We start from the raw sequence: 26,688 nt of genomic DNA, 5'->3' as shown, positions 1-26,688 counted from the left end.
AGACAGAACGCATTTTTACGTGCTGCTATTGAATACTGAATCAAATCCCATTGTTTTCTGCCGTCGTTATCGTTGCTGCTTAAGGTCCCTACTGATTACCTTACGACGCGCGCTACCTAGGCCACCCTTTATTGTTATGATGCGCGCTACCGTGGCCACCAAGTATAATCTTTCGACACTCGCTACTAAATACGCGTATGGTGGTACATTTGGACATTGTTCTAATTGGAGAGTCATTTACGCCACCATATTTCAATGCGGAAATGAAATCACAGGGGACTCATTGTATTAGTAGGTCCTCGCCACTGCTGCAAGAGGACCTCGTTAGTACTAATCAATGATCTAGTGTGCTCTTGTCACGAATAACCTTGCGCATGTGTATTGCTGATTCGCAGGACGCGAAGCGGTTCGGTAGATGCATCGACGAGAGCTTGGACGACATCCGGGACCTTTTTGAATAATCAGGTGACCCAAGTGCAGCAACAATGTGACCCAAGTGCAGCAACAATGTGACCCAAGTGCAGCAACAATGTGACCCAAGTGGAGCTGCAATGCTTCAACTCTCGAACCTCAACCCTGTTGTCTGCTTAGCGGCCGTGTCTTTTTTTCAACCCGGAGCGGCCACTAAGCAGCTATCGGGGTTTTAAAACGACGTCGGACTGGGAGTGGTGAAAGGCGATGCAACTGTATATTCATTTGCACGATCGATTTTTTTTTTTTATGTTTTAGCCTCACGCTTTAATTTTCGGAACAGAGTTCTTAACAAAATCTCACGTTATGACACCTAGAATGTATTTACGGACTCGTATCATGAGATATCACGGCCGGGTTTCCTAGAAAGCAGGTTAACGCTAATCCAGAGATAAATAAAGTTGTTATCCAATCAAATGTCTCGATAACCATATTTCTCCGTGGATAAGCGCTAACCTGCTTTCGAGGAACCGGGCCCAGGTATCCTTTTCGGAACACTTTTTGTAACAAACATTGTAACACCCAAAATGTCTTATTTGGGTTTAACGTGGCCTGCCGAAGCTTATCTTTCAAAGTAGGCGAAAATAAATGAAATTCCCAATTGGCATAGACCAAGCTCTGGTCTTAGAGTAATTGGGTATTTCAGACCAATGATCGTAAAAGAGTTGATGTTAATATTATTCCAGGAACTAAGGGCCTCTGTCTGCCGCCATTAGTGTGAGGGAGCTGCCATTTCCATCGGCTGATTTGGCGATGCTATTGCGATATTTGCAAGCGAAATTAAAACATAAAAAAACTCTGTTTTTGGAATGTTCAGGGGCGTAGCCAGAAGGTGGCCAAAAATACAGTAAATGTGTGAGACATTATCTAAAATACAGTAGAAATGCATTGATATTCCCCTCCTGTTAATAATCCTGGCTACGCCGCTGTTGTTATTTCGTAATTCCTTCAAATAATGTGCCTTCCAGTTTAAAATGAGAGCAATAACAAAGGTTTGGCTGACAAAGACTCCTAAAGTGCCACGGTGGGTTGCCGCAGAATGACACGATGACATAATTATTTTAATGGTATTTTAGTATTTCATCCTCTTTTTAAATTTTTTTTACAAAAAAAATGCTACCTAAGCTTTGTACTAGATATCTGCCAACGGATATCACCCTAAAACTAGACAGCAGTTGACAAAGTATTGTCGGGAATAACCTCGTCTCCAGGCTATTATCGGTCAGCTCATTCGTATTCAAAATGGCAGAACCTCTTTGAGCTGCTGGCTACCTCTTCCCCAGGGTCTCCCGGGTAAATTACCCAGAAGACCCTGGGGACGGGTTTTCAAAAGTTGACGTCATTTTAAGTGGTCGCGCAGCCGAGGCGCCTGGGGACGAGGCTACTGGTGATACTCGGCTAAGGCTTGATGCAGCATGCAGAACTGGACAACTCAACCAAAATCTTATCGCCAGAAGACAAAACATATTTTTAAGTCCACAAGTATTTTTTACGTGGGCTAGGGTGTAAAGAGAGCCAGAGTGAGTGTCGGGTAACTCACGTGACCTTACGCTTTCCTTGAAACCGATACAACCGTGTTTTTAATAGTATTGTTGGGTCTAGATTGACTGAGTAGGATGCGCAGTCATGTATCATACGATATAAAAAAGAATAGTATTTGAAGATCCGGCCCTTAGTTTCGTGCCCGCAACCCTACACCATTTAACTTAAAGCCTGGTGGTTTCTTTTAGTGTGACAATTGTATAGTGTAATTACAATTCGGTAATAAATTTTTTTTGGTTTATATTGCTGTTATGATTCATTGAGCAGTATTCAAATTTTCTGTCCTTTACATCACGTGTGTTTTCTATTTTCGTGTTATTCCAATTGGATCATTTAATCTTTTATCCCATCTTCGCAGCAAAATCTTTTACTACCTAAAGAACTCTCAAATTGCTCTCTCACGAAAAGGTCTCATGAGACTATCGCTTAAGTTACAGTCGAGGAGTGTTGAATTTTTAACGAAAATCGACTTCCAATGCTCTAGGGAAAAACAATACTCGACTCTGCCATGCTGTTCTCCAAAATTCGCTAAATATTCACTCTTCACGACGCATTTTAGGAGAGACAGGTTATCCTGTCCCTTTCATTTCAAAAGAGAAGCATACGTCCTGTTAAAACAAATTTATTCAGAGTCAAAATTACAATTTCATAACAAGTTACTTGCTGGAAAACAAAAGGTTCTTAGAAGAGTCCGACCACGTGGGCTGAAAATAGTCCAGGTCAGGGTCGATGTTTACACCCAATTCATACTGTACTAGGTTGCACTCGGAATCCAAGTGTCGTAACCGGAAGTACATCAATAGGGACAGAATAAATAAGGAACACCTGTTACCCAGGAGCCACTGCAAGTTACGACAAATGGATTCTCCAATGCACCTTATTTAAAATATGTGTCTGAGACCATCACACAGAAATGAGTAAAGACTTATATGGAGCAAAAATCAGATAAAAGAGTTGTTTCCAGGAAATGAGGTTTAGATTTTTGATAAGGTTTATCCTGTTCTGAAGAAAGCTTCATCATAGTGTGCATTGATGACATGGTTAAGGGGATTTAATGTGTGATCAATAAAATGTAACAAAGTATTAAAAATTAATTCTCAATTTCTGTTCACTTTGTTGGTCAATGTATATCAAAAAGATTGCAGTGACATCGACTTGGCAACATTTAAGGAAAAAGCTTTTCGGCCCATCAAGATCATTCGGCTGATCATACCTTGCGAGTCATACTCGCGATAAAACATATTTCCTGGCAATTCCTGGTACATACACTACCTTGCCATTTCAGGTAAACTAGGATTTCCTGGAATCCATGCCTTTATACATTATCAGAAATATGCCCTTTAATAAAGATCTCAATTTAAAAAAAAGTCCTAAAAAGTGTCAATTATGCTCTGGCAGCATTAAAGCCTTGGCGACATCTGGGCACAGGAAAGTTGCAGGGTTTGATGGTGTCTCGCCCATACGAGACGTGTACCCCTGTTTGTGGAGGCTGGGCTTGGGTAGGATAGGCGTGGCCACACTGGAGAACTCCTGGACATTGGCCATGGGGGACCCAAATACTGCTTGAGTACAAGGAGGAGTCTGCAAAACAGTGGTGTGATGGTTTGCTGCAGGTGTCTGAAACCTGGTAGTAGATGGCTGGATAGTGGTAGTATGTGTCTGCAGCCTGCTGGTTGGTATCTGCAGCCTTGAAGTGTGGTTGACGGAGGGGTGGCTGTTGATGAGGCTGTTCACGAAGCTGACAGGGAGTGCCATTGTAGAAATGGGTAGAGGGGATCCATTAGCCCCCCTTGGAGGCAGCCTCAAGACAAGACCCCCTGGATGTGCGGCTTGGGACTGCCTGGATGACTGCTGGGTCAGACCGCTCCATATAGACTGTGGTAGTTTAGCAATGGGTAGCACCACCCTATTCTGATGGCTTGCCGTCTTCACTGTTCCTTGGTTGCATGTTGCATGGTTGAGTTGATTGACGTTGGCGTGTGTGACCTGATTGGCGAATGTCACATGGTTTGCGTGCGTGACCTGACCGGCGAGTGTCACGTGGTTGGTGTGCGTGACCTGATTAGCGAGTGTCACGTGGTTGACGTGCGTGAGTTGATTGGCTAGTGCCACGTGGTTGGAATGCGTGACCTGATTGGCGACCTGGTAAGGCAGAGCGACTTGACTGGCGAGTGTCACGTGGCTCGCATGCGTGACCTTGTTGGTATCTGTGACATGACTAGTGGGTGTCGCGCAGTTTTCTTGCGTGACTTGACCCAGAGGTCGCACGTGACACGCGTTTGTGGCAAGATTGGTAAGTGTCACGCTGTTTGTGAGTGCTGATTGGCTCTCGCATCCTTGACTGACAGGTGTGGTCGTCGTTAAAGGTGCCACGCCCATACTCTGCAGTATGACGGGCGAGGGCGTGGCGCTGCGGGAGGCGAGGGGTTCCTGAGTCTGCGCCTGACCCCAGTCTGACAACATCTTCACGTAGTAATTACTAAGAGGCTTCAGCGGGCTGACGTCCTCGATCAGACTAGCCTGTATGCCTACGGAAGACTGGTCACTCATGTCCTGTTGTGGAACAGGGGAGGAGAGGGAGGGGACAGTCTGGGAGAACGCCTTGTCCAGTTCCTGCTCCATACGTTTCCATCGCTCGTCCTGTAAGCTAAAATCCTTCTGCTCCTCTAGTAGCCGCTGCTGCTTCTGTCGCTCTTGAAGCACCTTCTGCTCAGGCGAGGCTTGCTCAGCGGGAACCGACCTCTTCGCGTTTCTCGGACTTGTGTTTGGGCCTCTGCCCATCTCTTCCTCTGCAGGGATCGGCTTGAAAGGGGACGTGGCGGAGTGGACGAACGTCTTGAGCGCCTCAGCGGCGATTGGTTTTGATTTCTTGGCCGCTGGTTCGTCGTCGCTTTTCGGTTGGCCCGTGAAGAGCGTGCGGCGACTTTTCTTGGGATCAGTGTGATCAGGGAGGGTGAACCCTTGTCGACAAGCGGAAAGCAGTTGGGACATTCGTAAGCAAAGTTAAGGTGCAAAAACATCAAGTGATAGACACATATACCTTTTTTAAATAACGTTGTCAGCGCAAACGGCAAATGGCGATTGTCAAATGGCACTTCTATCAAAAAATACCATGGAGCTCGTCAAATTTCTACTGAATGAAGGAAAATGTGGATAATTTATGTGATTATATTACTTATCCTCTTTATTTTTTACAAATAATTATACCTATAATGCAGTGATTGGTTTCAGAACTGCCATTTGCCAATTGCCATTTGCACTGACGTTTATTGAAATAGGTGTATATAAAAGATAAAATATACAAGTTATGTATTACAAGAACGCTGTACCAATTTAAATATTTGCAATAGCTTTGCAAATCTATGGTAAATATTTAGCAAACAGTAATACCATGTCATATTATGACCGCGACAGGATTCACCCTTATTCTTGGCCTGGAACCGGGATTTCAGTTACCGGAAACAGGATTTTAGCTTGCACCGGAAGCATCGGGAAGACGGTTGACGTGACCAACCGTGCGCCGAGGAATGTAGTAAAATAGATGTAAGTAAATTATGGAGGCTTTTTCACATGGGAACAATTCAAAGCTGGAAAGGATATGATCAGGGTACTGCTCTTGGAGTTTCTTCAGCTCCGACTGGAACTTGACGGCCGTTGGACTAGAGGCGACATCACTTTCTGCTGAAAAGACGAGAAAAAGGGTGATTAACATTACTTCTGAGGCTACATAAGATTTTAGCTTGCTATATATTCAACTTATCCTTTACTTTTTCGGGGGTGGGGGGTTGTTGAGCAGGATTTGTCATGTACTGAGGCTTTTTTACGAAACAAAGGCCCCCATTATTGATGGGCCGAGTGTCAGGCCTCAGGCCTTTTATCGTTCCCTTGAAAAACAAAAATTTGAAAGATAAAATCGCCTGATACTCGGGCTACATCATTGATGAATAAAAGGCATCCCCTCTGATGACTTCTTGCGAGCTTCACCTGCGTCTGCATCTGCAAGTTCTTGTATAGAGTACCCGTCCTCGCTATTCGCCTTCTCTTTATCGGAGGAGAGCGCACGTTTCTTAGAGGCGTGCCTGCAGTCTGACCATGACCGCGGTAGCTTGCTCTTGCTTGAGTCGTGCCTGGGCCTCTGGATCTGCTGCTGACTCGGACGTCTACTAATCAGTCTCCCGAACAAGCCTGGTTAGGGGGGAAACATCAGATACATTGACTTGGTTAGTAACCCGACAATTGAACTTTTTGGTGCATTTTCAATGCTGAGTTTCATAAGCAAGAGGAAAAACTGGAATCGCTGAAGGTCATTATAATTTGAATCATTGGAGAAACATTAGAAAGCATAAGTTTGTGCTATAAATACACTGCGGGTAGGGGAGGAATCGGAAAGGAACAAGTAACAATACAACTTTTTAGCCTTGTAAAGTCTGACTTACTCTCTTCTTTGTCTTCGATCTCCGCCAGGAGGGACTGGTGACTCTTGGGAGTTAGCTTCTCTGTCTTGACCGCAGGGACTGGATCTTGGCCTGAGAAAATAAAGATGGACAGGCTTTGTCAAATATGAGCACATTTACAGCAAACTGATATTCTGTTGGGCAATACGTTGCATGATGAGGGCATTACTTACACTCGGGTTACAAGCAGTCTTACATGGCAGAGTAATATGAGGGGAGTGTTGGAATTTCTTGAGGGGTGTTTACTGACACTTACGTCTTTTGTCATCCAGCGTGTCCAAGTCCATCCCTATCCAGCGGAACCCAGGCTTTCTGCCATGCTGTATGTTGTGAATGTGTACTTTTTGGATCAACTGTAGACTGGATAGGATATTGGCGATGTCGTACAGCCGCCTAACTTTTGCTATAGATGGAAAAATACCACACATAAATATCTCAACAGAGGCATTCCCAAATAAAACCTTTGCTGAAATTGTTATCATGTTTCTAAAATCTAGGGGGAAAAAATTTAGCCATTTCAAATTCTCCATCTTTTTAGGGCCTAGTCATTAAGACACTTATAGGAACCATGCAATAAATATTTTATTAGGTGACGGTCTCAGATTAGGGTTCTTTCTTACTCTTGTACTTGGCCTGTCCTTCTTCACTGCTGTCTATAAGTACATTTGCAGCATCATCAAGCGTGACTTGTCTTGTCTGGAAAAAATATAGGCACCACATTATTATATATTTTTAATCAAGTCTAGGCCATATATGGGGACCTTAGTATGCTATCATCCCATATATGGGCATCCTAGGATGCTATCATCCTAGTATGCTCTCATCCCATATATGGGCATCCTAGTATGCTCTCATCCCATATATGGGCATCCTAGTATGCTATCATCCCATATATGGGCATCCTAGTATGCTATCATCCCATATATGGGCATCCTAGTATGCTAGAGTATTATCCATATTCTGTACCCCTGCCCTGTAACTTGTTAAATGACTCAGTCACCAAGGATAGAAATGCCTAGACGATTTGCTATTCCTAATTACATACTGTGAAATTCATGCATTTCAGTATTTTTGCAATCACTACTGTGACAGACAGGCATTCGTGCGATTTGCAAAACAATCACCGCACATTAAAACCTGATTTTATTAAGTAATTTTCCAACCTAGCAGCTTGACTGCTAAGGCATACCTCTGAGACTAAGAACATCATAAGAAACTTCTGGCTCAGCACTCCCAGGGATTTGTCCTTCCTGCAGTAATCGGCTTCTATACATGAAAGCAAGAAAGTTAGAAAAAAAAAAACGCTTAAGAAATGCCAGTTGAATGAGCACTTAGCATGGCCGGTCCTTGTGGTGGCTTGTTTATAGGCTCTTTCTCATTGTTAAGGTATCATGCCCTCCCGTTGAATAAAGTGTAAGATAACTAGATATTGTAGGCTAATCGCACAGTATCTCACCTCTTTGCTTTTTTGCCCACGCAAGCTCCTCCTCATCCAAGTCGAAGCATTTGATCTCATTTTGAGGGATGTTGTTATTCTTGGGTAGCAGACGGGGATATTTAACACTGTTATTAGAGGTCTAGAAGAAATAAACAGGCATTATTTTCCCAAAGTATTTGTTCAAGATAGGTTATGGTTACCAACAGACTAAAAAGAATAATGCTTTACATCATTACGATTCAAGGAGTAGAAATCACAGTGTTTCTTATCTTCAAAAATGTGTACAGTCATTGGAAATTATGTGTAATTGGAAATTATTGTAAAGATTAAGTGATTATTAGGCCTACATATTGCGTAAACATTCAAATGACTGGAAACGAATACTTGCAAATGATTGGAAATGAGTACTAGGCCTCACACATGCCTTGTAAGCTTGTAAATGATTGGGATTATTTACAATGTTTTGCGCATACCGAGTGAGCTTGCGAGTGATTAGAGGTGTTCACAAGGTTTTTTTGCAAACCATGCGAGCTTGCAAATGATTGGAAGGTGTTTACTAGGCATTGTTCATATTGTGTGAGCTTGCAAGTGATAACAAGTGTTTAAGGTTTTTTGCATACCGTGTGAGCTTGCAAATGATTGGAAGTGTTTACTAGGCATTGTTCATATTGTGTGAGCTTGCAAGTGATAACAAGTGTTTAAGGTTTTTTGCATACCGTGTGAGCTTGCAAATGATTGGAAGTGTTTACTAGGCATTGTTCATATTGTGTGAGCTTGCAAGTGATTACAAGTGTTTAAGGTTTTTTGCGTACCGTGTGAGCTTGCAATTGAGTTGAGCTAGGGTTTTCCTTGCCAGAGTTTGATAAAGTAATCCCTTGAGATAAAGCCAGCCTCTGTAATATGCAATGCATAATAAACCACATATTCTATACCAATATCTACCAATATCTTATTTTATCGCATGCTACAGTTAAATTACAATATAACGATATGGCACGGAGCCAAAAACTATATTGTTTTAAGAAGAGTATTTCATGGTATGGCTATACGGACAGTTGCTAGTAAGGTTCACTGTGTAGGTTTGTGCTAACCTTGAGTCTTTGAAGTGTTTGCACAAGTTTTGTCTTCCCGTGCCACATATAGCGATTCTTGGCAAATCTACTAATCACTTCTACACTTTCTAATACGTTCACAATATCGTAAATTCTTCTGCGTTCAACACCTAGGAATACAAGCAGATAAACTTAGCAAAGAAGCAACATTTAGTGTCTAAATTTGAATAACAGTACCAGTTTCTGTCTGGACAAAAACATATCGCTTCTCACCCAAATCCTTCGCTACTTCATCTAGGCTAATTTCTATGGATTCGTCACTTGTAGGATAATCTGGATACTTTGCTAAAAATCTGTAAAATATAGAATGCCTAATAAGAAATGCAGTATAATGTCTTTTGTATAATCCCTCCCCCAACAAGCTTCAAAGGTGACCAGTCCCAAAGTGAGATGTTACCATTTGCAACAGAAACAGCAAAAATAAGCTATATAATCGGCGCCTATAAATTCACTTATCCTTGAGTTTTCTTGTTGACACGAGGGAGGATTAATTTAGGGGTGGAATTTCGCGCGAAAAAATTAGACGCGGTTACACATGGGTGATTGTGAAATCAGTGCGACCAACAAAATTATCCATCCATAGGGAAACCGCCGATGATCCCTAAATTAAACACAGTCCTCGCGTGGGCAAAAGATAAACACTGAAAAACTCAAACGATGAGAGTTTACTGGAACCATGTATCTTGTAAGCGCAATCGAAACTCTAGTAGTAAAGTCATTACAAATTCAAACAAAGCCAATAACTTATCGTGAAAATGGCGCTAATTTCACAGCTCGAATAATCCCACACAAACAGCAGTGAAAAACCTACCTTTGACAGAGAAGACCCAGTGACTTGTCTTTTCTACTGATTGCTATTTTTTCAGATCCATTTTCCATCTCGACGCGAGTGAACGATCCATTTCTGATCACAACTTTGGAGTCAAAAACCGGTAGCGCGAACGATGGTACAACCGCCGGACTTCCCGGCGAATCCGTGAATAATTCCCGCTTTTTAATCTCCCGATCCCTAATAGCCGGGCTAGCAGCACTAACTAGCATCTTGAGGTTTGCTGTGGGTGTTAGAGGTTCGTCTGTAGAGTGTTTCGAGGGAGTCCTACTTTCTGGTTGTTGTTTTGTCGGGGTCGAGGGGACGCGGGATTTCAGCTGCATTTTAGTTCCGCTCGGTTGGTTACTGCGAACCGCCACGTCTAACACAGAATCCAGCTCTAAACTAACCGATTTCTGTAAATCTCCTTCATCTACAGATAGTTGAGACTTTGCTAGTGGGCTAGTTTTGCAATTATTAGATATTGTAGTGATTTCAGCTAGCGAAGAGTGTCTTGCGAGGGGAACTGGTTGTGAGTTATTACATTCGCTCTCTTCAGAATCGCTACTCTCTGTCGCCTTTTCCCAACCGACCGGAGCGATCGAGCAAGATAATCCATCCTTTTGACTTTCGAAGTCCATCTTAATACTTTCCCTGTAACGTAAAACATTTGTGGGTTACATTCAAGCCATTGAAATGCCATTGTAATGTAATCTATTACAATGTCCTCCCCCAAAAATTATCAAAGATTTTGGCGCGGGATAGACTACTGGACTTTGCCTCTAATTTACGATTCTTGCTAAAATAAGGCAACACAAAACAAATCCAGTTTTCATAAGCCCTAACATGATTTGAGAGGTTACAGGGAAACATAGTTATGGAACTATTCAAGAAAAATAAGCCAGAAATATGAATTATAATGGCGTGTTGTCTTTCTTACGTGGCGGTGTGTAACACTTCTCGCTCACCACAAAACTCACCTTATTTCACACGCTCTATCAATAAATTTCCCCAAAGACCACAATTAAACTATCTCTCAATAGCTGTACCTAATGATTTTCGCATTGGGGTTAGTAAAAACGCATTCCAGCTGAAAACGTCACCTCCGCATTATCGAGAAACTCCCAAGTGTAGACCTCGAAGCGGTTGTGGATTTTTTGGCGCGTTGAATTTACGCGGGGATTCTAGACAGTCACACTCATCAACTATCAGCCAATCAGCGCATGTATTCAGACCACATGACCAAGGAAGACGTTACTCTCCCCAGGTTTCTTGATCATTCGAGGGTCACATGCCTTTTAATTGGATCCAGGCTCTTTCAAAGGTCTGGCTGGCGCGGATGCTAAGTAGGCCATGCCTTGGCGCCGAAACACAAAATGGCGGAAGGTGACAGAGGTAAACGAATAGAACTTTGCAGAATATTAACCGATTAACTATAATAAGCTCTAGACTATAGCAGCCCTTTTTTTGAATTTTTGACACTAATTTGCTTATCTGGTTGTGACTTTTAGGGATTTGGAAACCATATAAAGAGTTGTTAGCGATTGTGGAGAGAGCCGTCACTCGAAAAAGTCCGGAATGCCACCACGATTTGGAAGTAGCACTGAAGAAATTCAAGCCTGATTTCATCGCATTGCTGAAAAATCCTGTGAGTTATGAAGAAATTTGATCTCTTATACCTTCCAGCTCTATTGGTCAAGATTACCGATCAATCCCATCTATAAATGTTAACAACCTTAAAAAACTACAAATTGAAATACACTATTGCTATTAGAACAATGAGTCAATGATTGATAGACCTTTAGTGTTTGGTATGAGAATTGCATGAGTTCAAGTTATTATTGCTACATTGACACAAACACTTTCACCAAGGGTCTCCAAATGTGTTGACTTTAAAGCAATAAACTTTCTCCATAACTTACTGACATTCCCACACTAAATGCGTTAGGCTGATGAGCATAGAAAGAAAACATAGAAAGAAAGAAAATACTTAATTAAGCACACCTTCTATGTTGACACCAAATCACAATCACTCACATAATTTATGTCTTCCCCAGGCCAAAAACCCAAACTACAGACAACAAATAAAGAATGCACATCAAGAAGGCATCATTTTCAGTGGACGCCAAGAGAAGCAAAAGCTTCCGGAACAATTCATCCAAGAAGCACTGATCATCAGTGACATACTAGACTTGAATGAGCTAGCCAGTGTTGAGCTTCTATTGGCTGGTGAACAACAGCAACCAAATTTTCCAGGCTTGACGAGAGGCCTAGTTGCGGTGTTATTGTACCATGATGGGAGGCGCTGCCTGGTCAGTGCATTGAAAACTTTGATCCAAGCGAGGGAAGGAATAACCTGGACACTAGGACTCACTGATGATCTCTGTCAGTTAATCACTAAATTCACAAACGAGCTGAGAGAGGAAGGTAGGAATTTGGTGTCTAATATACATTATCACAGGTGTGAGTTTATGGGACTTTTTCTGTTATACATGTTAAACAGGCAGTTTCCATATGCACAACATCAACATAAATTCTGACCTTAGTTGTTTTACATGTTTGTTTTTTTAAGGATGACAACATCCATTGGGACATCCGTGCAACCAAGTCCTGCAGCCAGCAGGAGAGGGGGGTTGTTTGGCCATTAAGGTTAACTTTTTATGCACAGATTTTAAAAGAAATGGTACAACTAGCTTCGTTCTTGGGGTGTTTGCATGGACTTGATTGTTTATTGAGCAGTGGCAGGGGAAAATTGGAATACACCCAAAAAGAGTCCGCCAAACCACTTTGGTTATAGGCTTGCTACTCCCAAATATTATGTTGACATATTATTTATGCCTCAGGTTTAACAGCAACAATTCTGAACCAGCTAGAGCAGATTGACCTTAAGGTTGAGCTTGAGAAACTTCAAAAAGGCCAGGCTATCGGCGATGAGCACCACAAGCGACAACTGATAGACTTCATCACAGACCAGCGGCAGCTTCTTGCCGAATGTCTCTATGGGCTGGCCTGTCAATCACCTCTGCCAAGGAACGACTGTCTTCAGTTGCTGGGTTACCTGAAGAAGTGTCAATCACTTGAAGTTGATGGACGGCTTGATAGTGTGACACTGATGGTGTTGATGGCGATGTTGTATTGTTTGAATGTTGATCCACTAGATGATGCTAATGAGTTACAGACTTTCATCAATGGTAGGTTTTAATAGTGTGACGCATGTAGCATGGATGACAATCTAATCTGGTCATCTTTTCACAGAAGGTTCCCTTCCACTGCTATCTGACCCATCATTCATACCAGACCTACATCGTGAGCTTGCAACATCAACCTGGTTAAACAGTGGTCTCTTAGCAACCATCCAGTTTGCCTGGTCACTTGTCCTACGCTCATGCAGTCAGTGGTCCAGCTTAGCCGCGTCAGCTGCAGATATCTTGGAGGAAGACGAGGCCGTGCTGGATATGGCTGTAGAGGGGAGAGTGTTTGCTTTCCTCAGGTCGTCTATGGTTCAAGCTAGTATTTTTCACCATGAGGTTAGTACAAAGATAATTTTAGAGGATTACTGATTGATTCAGTACAAAAAGTCACCAATTCACTATACAGGGAAGGGCACACGTTTCACAAAATTTCTTCAAAATCTTACTATCTTCTATATGTTCTGCCTGCATGTTTAGTTAAAAAAGTATGTGGGAAAGCTAATGGGACTTTGCCTAGTTCTTGCATGGATGATTAATTAATATATGGAAGAAGTAAATGTACATATCATATAGGTTTTAACACTAATTTGATGGTTTTATTACTAGAATGAAACTAATTTTATTAGCTTATCAACAAACATAGAAATATGTTTAATGTGTTCTGCAGGATTATTTTGTGAGAAGACTGCATTCTCTTATAACGGGATTCATAGTAAAGATGCCACTGAAGGTGAGCACATTGATCAGCATACTACAAGCTTATTGCCAACCTTTAACTTAGAGGTATTCAAGTAGGCTGACAGAAGACAGACAGACAGTCAAACAGACAGTCGGACAGACAGTCAGACAGACAACTAAAGCTACTATCATACATGTACAAGCCTGGGTAGCAAACGTTCCCAGGTTTTCAAGTACACACAAAATGTGTGAGTACAAAAAATGGGATGATGATGATGATGATAAACTTTATTAAAGTGTCGGAGACCGTCTAGCTCAGGAAACGAAGTCCGGAGTAATATGGGGACACAACCAAAACATCGAAATGAGAGGAAAAATATATATATATCTGTAAATACTAAAATTAAGAGCTGTATATACTGATACTTTATATTGATACTACTACTACTTTATAACTAATTTTATTAATATAAGATAGAATAAAAAAAATAATAAAAAATAATAATAATAAATAAAAGAAATAAAAAATCGTATAAATGTAGAATTTTAAAATAGTTATTAATTTTTGCACAAAGAGCAGCATTTTGTCCCATCATCAATTAGGAGGGAAATATCAATTTCTCTTATTTTGCCTTTAAAAGTATTTAAACCAAAGCTTTGGCCCAAGGTACCTTAAAGAGTGCTTTCCATAAGTAGTGGTGTTGTACCTTGGAAGGGAGAAATCTGCTTGCCTTAGATTATAGTTGGCACTGTGTCTGTTAAAAATGCCGCAGATATTAGGAGGGCACAAGCTATTGTGCACCTTGTACATTAGTATAGCAATGTCCTGCAGCCGTCTGTTTAAGAGGGTAGGTAGCTTAGCCCGTTCGAGGAGGTTACCGTTACTAGAGCTTTTGTCTTTGAAAACAGCCCTGAGTCCTCTTTCTTGTACCCTTTCGAGCTTGCGCTTGTCACTTGATCGGCAAAAGTGCCACACAAGGTGACAGTAGGTGAGGTGAGGCAGAACTGCCGATTTAAATAGTTGTAGTTTGGCGTTAGTGGGGATAAGATTTCTGAGGCGCATTAGAACACCAGCTCTTTGACTGGCTCTTTTACAGATTTTATTGATATGGGTGCTAAAATTTAACTGGTCATCAATCGTGACACCTATTAGTTTGAGTTCATTAGTGTCATTTATTATTTCACCATGCACATAAAGAGCTGTGTTAGCGTCAGCGTTTTTTCGGCGATTACCAGTAAGATGTAAAACCTGATACTTTTTTAGATTGCCGGCTAGGAGGTTTGAATCATACCACTGAGTAGCATGGTCTGCACTCACTCTGAGATCTGAAATCACGGTGCTAAGATCGCTTCCAGTGTGATAAATCTGATGATCATCAGCATACATGGATAAACTTCCATCAATGTGATAGCATAGGTCGTTCTGACCTATGCTATCCTATGCTGACCTATGCTAACCATGTGGACATCCCCGATTGATATTCTTGTATGAGCTGACATGGCGGCCTAGGCCCACCCGGTTATTCCTTACAGAATGGTAGCTACCCAGTAGTGCTATCAAGTTCTCTTGGAAGCCGTAAGCTTAAAGCTTACTCAGACGCAGTGGTGGATGAAGTGAATCAAAGGCTTTAGACATATCTGTTGAAAGGATGCTAACTGATAGTTTATTATCCCTTGCTTTTTTCCAGCCTTCTATTAGATTGATTAGGGTCGTCTCACAGCTGTGTGATTTTCTGTATGCCGAGGATTTAGTGAAAAAGTGTCTTTCAAAACCCTCTGCAATTTGTGAGCATATAAGCTTTTCAAAGACCTTATCTACACAAGGCAAAACAGTCATGGGTCTATACTTCTTCTTTGAATATTTCTGGTCTTTCTTAAATACCGGGGTCCAATCACCGAGCTTCCATGAGCCAGGCCACACCTTTGACTTGATGCATGAATTAAAAAGAGAAGTAAGAGGTTTAGCAAGCTCCGTTTAACCTATTTTTAGAAGTTTAGGGGAAATGGCATCACACCCAGCCGCTTTTCCAGGTTTAAGGGAGTGAAGTTCCTTCAAAACCTGGCCTTCCGTGACAAGTCGCAGCTCAGGGCAAGGAGTGGTGTTGAAACACACATCCAAGATGCATATTGTGCTGGGATGATCCATGAAATCGTCAGGTGAAGACAATTTAGGCTTGCCGGCACCGATGCCGTCTGCAATGGTGGAAAAGTAATCTACCAGTATCTCAGCTACGCGACTTTGGTCTTTAACAAGTGTTCCATCGACATTGTTAAGATGAATTTCATTGTCTCGAGTTGTATTTTTAGAGCTGAGAAAAGGTTTGAACGTTTTGAAAAACTCCCTAGGTTTCTCTTTAAGATGCTCACATTGTTTCCTCTAGTAGTGCTTTATGGCTATTCTTCTTTGTCGAGTGGCCTCATTGCGGGCTGTTTTTTTGTTTTCCCAGTTCTCAGGGGTTTTGTTTTTTAAGAATTTAGATGTTGCCTTGCGTTTGGCTCGAATGGGCTGCTTCCATTCGGACGTCATGAAACTTTCGTTCGCTCCATTGGAGGAGCCTCTCCTGTGATGCGTTGGAAGAGGGAACTCAAAAAATAGACCTTGTCCTCAACATCGTCAAAGATATCGCCAACGTGCCAGGGCGCAACATTCAACTGCATTTTAAAGTCATCACAGTCAAAGAATTTATAACTTCTGAAAGAGATAACTTTAGGTTTGTTAGGGTTAACTCGGTCATTCAAAATCCCATAAACAAGCGCGTGGTCACTGAGCGATGGATAGTAGTTACCACTGTGTTTTATTGTCTCTGGCTTGTTGACAAGGAGTACTTCAATCAAAGACAGTGTAAGTTTGGCACGCATTTCAATTCTTGTTGGCTTTGTAATAGTGCAAAAAAAAACCTTGCTCGGTTTCTAGATCGGAAGCAATTTCCCCTCCGGTTTGTCTGGTCTGAGTCTATTAAGGTTGAGGTCACCTACTAGGATGACATTGTTGCTTTGTAAGCTAGCCCAGTTACAAATATCACTTAGTTCATTTTCTAAAAGGATTTGATAGTTACCAGTGAGGGGCTTCGGAGGGGGATAGGGGCAAAGCATTGTTACTGTCTCCGATTTTATTTTCGTCCGTATGGCTATAGGTTCGATAGTTTTATATTTTTTCGTAATATTAAGCGGCTTGTATGTCAGACAAGCTGAGACAATTGCTATCACCCCTCCTCCGCCCTTCTTTCGGTCATTACGGTGGATAGAATAACCGGGAAGTGCAAAACAGTTGTTCGTATAGGAAGAATCTATCTTTGTTACACTTACGAACATTATATGCACATTCAGTTTTTTTATTAATCTGGATAGCTCCTCGAATTTGTTTTGAATGCTGTTAATAATTATGTGGCACGAAAGTATGTCTTTTGTGTTACACTTTCTTAGAGTCTTAAGATGTTTGTTCTCTTCGATAACATCAGGAATTGATAGGCTATCAGCCAGCACATAGGGAGGTAGGTTAGCAAGCTCAGAGGTAAGGCTGTTGTTGACCGTAGGAGTGACATCGGCGCAACATGGTGCATCAAATGAACCATCGGCAGTGATTTCTGTCATATCATAGCTATCGAGTTGGGGGCACCCATGGAAAGGCAACTCCGTGGGCAGGGCCATTCCTTAGGTGTGGCAGCCTTGATCAGTTTGACGTCAAATATTCTAGCACACTTTGCGTGCGTGAAAGCTACACATGTTGTGCATATACACCGTTTGTGATTTTTAGCAACTGGTTTTTCACACTCATCACAGCGCGGGGCCGGAGTGCGCTTTTTTCTTCCAATCGGCTCAGGATTCAGCTCGATGTCACCACAGAGCAAAACACAGAAAGTAGATGTGCTATTATTATAGTAAGATATCCGGCCATAGGACCACTTCCGAGCTTTGCCACTGCCCACTCCTCTGCATAAATTTATATTGGGAGATGCTTGTGAAAGAGGAGCAGTGAAAGAGTGTACCTTTCTATCACCAGGAAGGTTAGTTTGACAGTTCTCATTTGAAAGTTGTACAAAAAAAGTGGCAAGTACGAAAAAGAAGCAAACTGAAAAACTTGTGACCTATTAGATATCAATGAGTGTTGCGGGTATTGAATTGAATTGATTATTTTTATTTATTTATTTATTCCCTTTTACAGCCCCTTTATTTATTCCCTGTTTATATTTCACTTTGTTATACCTTTTTTTAAATAAGATAAAATATATATATATGTAAAAAACTATATTATAGAAATTAGGTATATGTGTTTTCCTTTCGGTATTTAAATGAGATGTGGAAACTCAAGGTTAGCGGTCGACTGAGCACAATAACAGGAATATTTAATGTATAAGCAAAAAAATGAAAGGAGACTAAAACATAAAATAACCAGGGCAGTAAGGCCAAATAAAACAACTCAGATCAAGCAATCCTTTGCTAATATGTCTTAATCAAAATGGAGAAGAGTACCATATAGATTTGCCAGTGAATGATCCAACCAAACCTCAGGAAGGATTTGGCGGGAAATTAGAAAGAGTCAATCTTACGGAACGGCACAATAACAAGAATATTTAATGTATGAGCAAAAATAAAAAAAAGCAAGGAGACTAAGACATAAAGTAACCAGGGCAATAAGGCCAAGCAAAACAACTCAAGCAATCCCTTACAAATGTGTCTGAATCAAAACAGAGAAAAGTACCAACCAAACCTCAGGAAGGATTTGGAGGCAAGCAAAGTGAACCAAAGTGAAATCAGAGAGATAAGTAATTAAGTACAGTTCTAGTTCAAGCAAAACAAGTTCAAGAGACTACAAGAATGAGAATTACCAGTGTCCAATCTCCTTTCTTGTCTGAAAGCCGCCGTTAACCTGAAAGCCGCAGGCTTGTTACTACCACGTCTGACTTGCACAAATGCACTCAAAACTTGCACAAATGCACTAATGGATGGGGAAGAGGGGAAATACTTGCCGACCTCTTGTCAGTGACAGGTGATTACTCACGCCTATAGGATCAAGACAAATAGAGATTGCTTGTTTGTGATATAAATATTAAAGTTAATTGCACAATACATGCAATTTCATTTTTGCATGGTTGGACTCTTCACTTGGTCTTTTGGCTGAAACTCACAGAAGCAGTTGATAGGCTGCACAGGCTACTAACAAACTATTATAAGACAGGTAGATTGTAACAAGATCGGCACATCACTTCATTTGCTGGGGTTTCATTAGGCCCCGGTGGCCGGCGGAAGCGCCAGCTATTTTCCACCGAGCACCAGCTACTTTTTTTTTTAAAGTCGACTTAAGTTTTATTTGAACTAAAAAGATAAAATAACTTCCACCCCCTACCTCCACTGCCTACTCTGAAAGTTAATAAAAGTCATGATTGGCCTCATCAGTAAATCAAATGGATGTCACAGACTTTTTAGACAGACAGATAGACACATACCGACCCCTGTCAAAGTTTAAAACAACATGTAGTTCCAGACTAGCCGGCGAGACTTTGTATACAGTGACAAGACGTTTCACTTGGCACGTTTGTTTGTTATCGTAAAACTTGCACACACAAAAATTAGCACATCTCGAAAATTAGAAGAAGATACTTTGAAGGTACTTTGTTTGACTGGGAAGCTTATAAAAAACCGAGTGAAAGTAATCTTTTTGTAGACGTAAAAATGCAAGGGATTTCATAGGGCGATTCAGTAGGGCGCCAACAATAGTCCGACATGGGATTCGAATCTATTTTGTTGTTTTACAACAATTCACAGTAAGAGACCGTAACCGGCACGCGTTGGGCAGGCGAATTTAACACAACTTTTGCATTTTATTACTTTATTAAATAAAGAACCCCTCTCCTATGTAACTGACGTCAAATTGATTAGTGAAATGTATAGACTAAGAATTTCGTAGTTATTCCTGTTCGATACTCAATAAACAACATACATTTTATTTCTTCAATACAATGCGAAACTCTTAGTAACTTATACCACAAAAAAGACTAAAGATTTTGAAGCGATTTTAGAAGCGCGGCTCAACACAGTTAGAGTAATAGGCTTCTGTATTTTTTTTGTAGTTTGAACATACATAAAAACACGAGTTCCACATACAAACTTTGCACTTTTCCTTCTTATCAATACAAAAACGCTTTTTATTTTTAAGTTCGCTTGCTATAACTAAGCCCAAATTAAAATTAAACTTTGAATCAATTATTAATTTGGCAATATAAGTAAAACAAAAGTTGTATCCGGCATCAATTCACATATTATACATGGTTCCAACTTATCAAACGTTTTTTTCTTAGTATAATCTAAACGTTGAGTGAGGCATAGCAATGAAGTGTAGCTCCTAATATTTTAAAGGGATTTTGTAGAAGTTAATGAGGCAAACAGGTGCATGGAGTTTGAGTGCATGAATCTAATTACACTTAAACTACACGCAAAAACGTGCAAAAATTGTGCACAAAATATTAGGTTTCCTGCAGGCTGTACTGTTGACAAGAATGTAAAACCTCTTGTAGTAAATTATTGCTATTTCCTTAACTTAGTTTTCATTATCGTTGGTTATTGATCTATAATTGCTTGTCATCTTATAGGTGAAGGAGCTACGTAACCATGGTGACGAGGCCGCCCGTATCCTGCTGGTACACCTGCAGGAGGGCCTGGAGCCTCCCGAAGACCTGCCAACACATTTTGAAGACCTGTTACTTTTGGTGAGTACCAGCTAATTATTGAGCTACATGTGGTTACACCGCCAGAGGCTGATATGCTTTAGACAAGGACCCGCGCTATAACCTGGACCAGGTCAGTAAACTGCTACGGTGTGCGGAGCTCCAGAGTTTAGTCACGTGCGTCTTGTTTGCCCACTAGAAGTGAAACCCAACCTCAACTTTTGAAGCTTTTATTCTCATTTGCTGGGTTTGTTTTTTCTTGGCTACTAACAATTAATAACCCCCAAAAGAGCAGAAATGTGCAGTAAAAATAAGTTAAAATTATTAACAATAACATGACTAAAAAGTCTCACTACTGACACAATGTTATGCCGTGTTGTTATCTTGATGTTTTAATTTTATTCAGTCAAAAGGGGGTGGAGCTAAGCCCTTTTATAGTGCAGGTCCTTGTCTAAGATATATAGTGTTGTATTGAAAATGCTTTCGTGACTTTAGAGTATCATCTCAGCCATTTTGAATCCCTGTTATCCTATTTTTGAATCTTACTATTATGAGTATCAAAAGCAAAAGTACTTGTTGGTAACATGCCAACCTCTCGCTTTATGCCGTTTCTTTTTCTTTATTTGTTAAAAAGTAAAACACAGTGGGTGACTTGGACAGCACAGACAGTGATCTTTTTTCTTGGAAAGACATGGGGATACTAAACATATTTTGCCATTAATTCAACATCAGATTGGGGACGTTTACAGCAAAGATCCAAGTGGACTAGAACTAGCCACAGACTACTGGTGCGTCCCAGACCCTGTGACCACACCCTTCTCGCCTTACGCCCGGGCAGTCTCGCCAGCCTATCGTCAGCGCCTCTCCTCCAAGCAAGTCAGTCTGAACAAGTTTGTCCACCTGGCTGGGGACCTGTTGCCTTTGCCGTTGTTTGTGCCATATATGGATATGCTGGTTGGCCTGTGTACAAGTCCACAGGGTGCCCACCATTGCTTCAATATGTTAAAGACGACAGCTAATAGCACAGTGTCGTGGGATCACTTCTTCACGGCAATTAAACAATACTATATGGACTTGCGACAAAACGGTAGCCAGGCAGGTCAGTCTAATCACAAAGTGTTTAGTACTTTATATGATATGAAGCGATATAACAATTTTGGCACAGTGAAGTGTGGATAATGAATTGCCTTGTACAGTACAGACTGAAAGTATTTTGATATTTTCCAGAGTGGATTCTGAGTGGGGTCCACACACCTTTAATGTGTGGAAAACCAGTAAGTGGAGTCGACTTACTGTTGTGTAGTTTATTGTGTGGGTAGTAATCAAAGTGTACAGTGGTGAGACCACATCGCAGAATAATGAACTCAACACAACGCTTGATTTCTCATATGAATAACAGCCCGCTGACACCAAAGTCAAGATTTCATCGATTTTTACAGAAACCTTCAGAAAACTAGCATTAACTAAAGCTTGAAAAAGAACAAGAATAGAGATCCAAACAAATGCTATTTTTCCCTTCACTTAGAATTAAAGATCTCCTTGCTCGTTGCCCATTAGAGCAGATATTATCAAAATGTTGAAACAATGCGCGGAATGTTAAAAAACATTCAGTCTGTACATGTAGAGTCTGCATGGAGTATGGTGTTTGTATCTGTACATGTAGAGTCTGCATGGAGTATGGTGTTTGTATCTGTACATGTAGTCTGCATGGAGTATGGTGTTTGTATCTGTACATGTAGTGTGCATGGAGTATGGTGTTTGTATCTGTACATGTAGAGTCTGCGTGGAGTATGGTGTTTGTATCTGTACATGTAGAGTCTGCATGGAGTATGGTGTTTGTATCTGTACATGTAGTCTGCATGGAGTATGGTGTTTGTATCTGTACATGTAGTCTGCATGGAGTATGGTGTTTGTATCTGTACATGTAGAGTCTGCATGGAGTATGGTGTTTGTATCTGTACATGTAGAGTCTGCATGGAGTATGGTGTTTGTATCTGTACATGTAGTCTGCATGGAGTATGGTGTTTGTATCTTTACATGTAGTCTGCATATAGTATGGTGTTTGTATCTGTACATGTAGTCTGCATGGAGTATGGTGTTTGTATCTTTACATGTAGTCTGCATATAGTATGGTGTTTGTATCTGTACATGTAGTCTGCATGGAGTATGGTGTTTGTATCTGTACATGTAGTCTGCATGGAGTATGGTGTTTGTATCTTTACATGTAGTCTGCATATAGTATGGTGTTTGTATCTGTACATGTAGTCTGCATGGAGTATGGTGTTTGTATCTTTACATGTAGTCTGCATATAGTATGGTGTTTGTATCTGTACATGTAGTCTGCATGGAGTATGGTGTTTGTATCTGTACATGTAGAGTCTGCATGGAGTGTGGTGTTTGTATCTGTACATGCAGAGTCTGCATGGAGTATGGTGTTTGTATCTACTGATGGGTTGTCACTCATGGAGTATGGTGTTTGTATCTGTACATGTAGAGTCTGCATGGAGTATGGTGTTTGTATCTACTGATGGGTTGTCACTCATGGAGTATGGTGTTTGTATCTGTACATGTAGAGTCTGCATGGAGTATGGTGTTTGTATCTGTACATGTAGAGTCTGCATGGAGTATGGTGTTTATATATGTACATGTAGTCTGCATGGAGTATGGTGTTTGTATCTACTGATGGGTTGTCACTTGCATGGAGTATGGTGTTTGTATCTGTACATGTAGAGTCTGCATGGAGTATGGTGTTTGTATCTGTACATGTATAGTCTGCATGGAGTATGGTGTTTATATATGTACATGTAGTCTGCATGGAGTATGGTGTTTGTATCTACTGATGGGTTGTCACTTTCATGGAGTATGGTGTTTGTATCTTTACATGTAGTCTGCATGGAGTATGGTGTTTGTATCTTTACATGTAGTCTGCATGGAGTATGGTGTTTGTATCTTTACATGTAGAGTCTGCATGGAGTATGGTGTTTGTATCTGTACATGTAGTCTGCATGGAGTATGGTGTTTGTATCTGTACATGTAGTCTGCATATAGTATGGTGTTTGTATCTGTACATGTATTCTGCATATAGTATGGTGTTTGTATCTGTACATGTAGTCTGCATGGAGTATGGTGTTTGTATCTGTACATGTATTCTGCATATAGTATGGTGTTTGTATCTTTACATGTAGTCTGCATGGAGTATGGTGTTTGTATCTGTACATGTAGTCTGCATGGAGTATGGTGTTTGTATCTGTACATGTATTCTGCATATAGTATGGTGTTTGTATCTGTACATGTAGTCTGCATGGAGTATGGTGTTTGTATCTGTACATGTAGTCTGCATGGAGTATGGTGTTTGTATCTGTACATGTAGAGTCTGCATGGAGTATGGTGTTTGTATCTGTACATGTAGAGTCTGCATGGAGTATGGTGTTTGTATCTTTACATGTAGTCTGCATGGAGTATGGTGTTTGTATCTTTACATGTAGTCTGCATATAGTATGGTGTTTGTATCTGTACATGTAGTCTGCATGGAGTATGGTGTTTGTATCTGTACATGTAGTCTGCATGGAGTATGGTGTTTGTATCTGTACATGTAGTCTGCATGGAGTATGGTGTTTGTATCTGTACATGTAGTCTGCATATAGTATGGTGTTTGTATCTGTACATGTAGTCTGCATGGAGTATGGTGTTTGTATCTGTACATGTAGTCTGCATATAGTATGGTGTTTGTATCTGTACATGTAGTCTGCATGGAGTATGGTGTTTGTATCTGTACATGTAGAGTCTGCATGGAGTATGGTGTTTGTATCTGTACATGTAGTCTGCATGGAGTATGGTGTTTGTATCTGTACATGTAGTCTGCATGGAGTATGGTGTTTGTATCTGTACATGTAGAGTCTGCATGGAGTATGGTGTTTGTATCTGTACATGTAGAGTCTGCATGGAGTATGGTGTTTGTATCTTTACATGTAGTCTGCATGGAGTATGGTGTTTGTATCTGTACATGTAGTCTGCATGGAGTATGGTGTTTGTATCTGTACATGTAGTCTGCATGGAGTATGGTGTTTGTATCTGTACATGTAGTCTGCATGGAGTATGGTGTTTGTATCTGTACATGTAGTCTGCATGGAGTATGGTGTTTGTATCTGTACATGTAGTCTGCATGGAGTATGGTGTTTGTATCTACTTATGGGTTGTCACTTGCATGGAGTATGGTGTTTGTATCTGTACATGTAGTCTGCATGGAGTATGGTGTTTGTATCTGTACATGTAGTCTGCATGGAGTATGGTGTTTGTATCTGTACATGTAGTCTGCATGGAGTATGGTGTTTGTATCTGTACATGTAGTCTGCATGGAGTATGGTGTTTGTATCTGTACATGCAGTCTGCATGGAGTATGGTGTTTGTATCTGTACATGTAGTCTGCATGGAGTATGGTGTTTGTATCTGTACATGTAGAGTCTGCATGGAGTATGGTGTTTGTATCTGTACATGTAGAGTCTGCGTGGATTATGGTGTTTGTATCAACTGATGGGTTGTCTCTTGCATGGAGTATGGTGTTTGTATCTGTACATGTAGTCTGCATGGAGTATGGTGTTTGTATCTGTACATGTAGAGTCTGCATGGAGTATGGTGTTTGTATCTGTACATGTAGAGTCTGCGTGGATTATGGTGTTTGTATCTACTGATGGGTTGTCCCTTGCATGGAGTATGGTGTTTGTATCTGTACATGTAGTCTGCATGGAGTATGGTGTTTGTATCTGTACATGTAGAGTCTGCGTGGAGTATGGTGTTTGTATCTACTGATGGGTTGTCACTTGCATGTGAAGCACAAAATATTCCTTCAAAGATACTTGCCCTATAGAAAAGCAACACTTGCCACTCAAGTCTGATCTAAGTCTATCACTTGTTGCCCGCAGGAGGGGAAATCCACCGGGCCCATTCTCCAAACTGCAGTGTGTCTCAGACGGAGCTGGAGGGACTGGAGGCTGTGCTGAGGGTCACTGAAAGAGTTGCTGATCAGGTAGGCACACATTCATGAGCTATGTAGTTAAAGAAGTCCAATCACGCCGCCATTTTATGCTCCCACTCAACGCCAAGTGACTCAATGAATCCATTTCCATCGGCCAATTCAAGCGTGTAACCAAGATATTTGTCAATAAAAAAATATTGTCAACAACGTCAGATTTATTCGTAGATTGTTATTTTGAGGTAACCTCGCAAATAAACTGCTGTATTTTCAACAATAAACGATAACAAAGGCGCAGGTGATTCACATTCTTTAAAAAGGCCAAACCTTTGTTAGTGCTTTCTTTCATGAAGATAAAATATTGTATAATGCCCAAACTTTTGTTTTTGTTTTCAAACAATACAAAGAAGGCACATTATGGAAAGAGATAACCATTTGGAAATAAAGTATTGTTCTATCTTACGAAATGTAATACACAATACCACAAAAGCCCCCCAAAACCAGCTGATGAAAATGGACGCTTTTTCAAACCTCCTTTCCTAGGATGAAGTTGCTCGTATCGCCCTGTGTGAGAGTCAAGTTTGGTTACCAGTTGCCTCTTTGTTTGGTTTGCTTGGATGCTCAATCCCTATTAGTCTTAAGGCCTGCATACTCAACACCCTGGCGGCGTTTGCCAAGTCACCAGAGATAGCAGCCTCTATGTGGCATACCTTGGAATTGGCACAGGTACTGGATAGATTTAGCAAATAATTGCCCACAGTACATAGAGAGCTTGTATTGAACTGTACTATAAAAATTACCAAAGTTATTGTTATTTTGATAATACAAGCAATATCCAATACACAGATGTAGCTCTTTTAATTTGCTCTGAGTGTACTGAGTGAATCAGACAAGTTTTGCAGACTAGTTGTGAAAATGAAAGTATTGAGGAGTACTTCAAGGTATATGATTATGATGTTGATCAAAACTTAATTCAACTGAGCCTTACTAGTATTTACATCATATTATTTATGAACCTTTTTTTCATTTTTATAGGTTCTACAGACAGTTGAACAACCAGGGCAGACAGCACAAGGCACTAGTGGTATTCAGGTAAAGTGCTGTTAGGTAAACCTCAGGCAGAAGGCTTAGCCAGGTACAAAAACTCAAAACCCCCATTACTTTAAGACCTCACTCATATAAGGGAAAGACATTGACTGGCTGTCAGGTATCTTTACCCTCTCTGTACAGTTTTGCTGACATCAGACTTGAAAGGTTTAACACAAATGGAATGCCTGAAACATTGATGAAGCTGTTCTATTTTCACAGGGCATGTAAAACCTTGTCTACCAGGCCTACAGTATTATACACACCACTTACACAC

At 40.9% G+C, this 26,688-nt stretch overlaps 3 protein-coding genes across 6 annotated transcripts in view; 2 read left to right on the top strand and 1 right to left on the bottom strand.

The window, feature by feature from the left end:
* Positions 1-2,110, top strand: part of LOC5499198 (carnitine O-palmitoyltransferase 1, liver isoform) — a 37,951-nt gene extending 35,841 nt beyond the window's left edge. Inside the window, exons 28-29 of one of the 2 annotated variants that reach the window (XM_048722526.1) lie at positions 396-465; positions 510-2,110. In XM_048722526.1, coding sequence (XP_048578483.1) covers positions 396-461 — 66 coding nt within the window. In that variant the 3' untranslated portion in view covers positions 462-465; positions 510-2,110. Of the gene's footprint in view, positions 1-395 lie in introns of both variants that reach the window. The other variant, XM_048722525.1, reaches the window with a different exon arrangement.
* LOC5502345 (transcription factor E2F7) lies at positions 1,580-10,992 on the bottom strand. Of its 2 annotated transcripts, none has more exons than XM_032370623.2 (13): positions 10,806-10,992; positions 9,829-10,479; positions 9,231-9,310; positions 8,997-9,127; positions 8,718-8,798; positions 7,924-8,044; positions 7,657-7,733; positions 7,088-7,163; positions 6,724-6,870; positions 6,450-6,539; positions 5,998-6,198; positions 5,614-5,694; positions 1,580-5,006 (listed from the first exon to the last, which is right to left on the bottom strand). In XM_032370623.2, the coding sequence occupies exons 2-13, from the start codon at positions 10,464-10,466 to the stop codon at positions 3,394-3,396; spliced, it is 3,336 nt and encodes a 1,111-aa protein (XP_032226514.2). In that variant the 5' UTR covers positions 10,467-10,479; positions 10,806-10,992; the 3' UTR covers positions 1,580-3,393. The 2 variants fall into 2 exon arrangements, with proteins under 2 accessions (XP_032226514.2, XP_032226516.2); XM_032370625.2 differs by having other exon boundaries at positions 5,614-5,691.
* Positions 10,993-11,118: 126 nt separating this feature from the next.
* Positions 11,119-26,688, top strand: part of LOC5502346 (nuclear pore complex protein Nup205) — a 38,079-nt gene continuing 22,509 nt past the window's right edge. For both annotated transcript variants that reach the window (XM_048722662.1, XM_048722661.1), the window contains exons 1-11: positions 11,119-11,220; positions 11,337-11,473; positions 11,883-12,252; positions 12,669-13,016; positions 13,081-13,352; positions 13,684-13,746; positions 20,282-20,398; positions 21,089-21,455; positions 25,276-25,379; positions 25,869-26,051; positions 26,361-26,417. In XM_048722662.1, the coding sequence (XP_048578619.1) occupies positions 11,202-11,220; positions 11,337-11,473; positions 11,883-12,252; positions 12,669-13,016; positions 13,081-13,352; positions 13,684-13,746; positions 20,282-20,398; positions 21,089-21,455; positions 25,276-25,379; positions 25,869-26,051; positions 26,361-26,417 (2,037 nt within the window). In that variant the 5' untranslated portion in view covers positions 11,119-11,201. The remainder of the gene's footprint in view (positions 11,221-11,336; positions 11,474-11,882; positions 12,253-12,668; positions 13,017-13,080; positions 13,353-13,683; positions 13,747-20,281; positions 20,399-21,088; positions 21,456-25,275; positions 25,380-25,868; positions 26,052-26,360; positions 26,418-26,688) is intronic.

Source organism: Nematostella vectensis, chromosome 15 (genome assembly GCF_932526225.1).
Source record: "Nematostella vectensis chromosome 15, jaNemVect1.1, whole genome shotgun sequence".
Lineage (NCBI taxonomy): Eukaryota > Metazoa > Cnidaria > Anthozoa > Actiniaria > Edwardsiidae > Nematostella > Nematostella vectensis.
The sequence above is the reverse complement of the archived record's forward strand: the minus strand, read 5'-3'. Positions and strand labels throughout refer to the sequence as shown.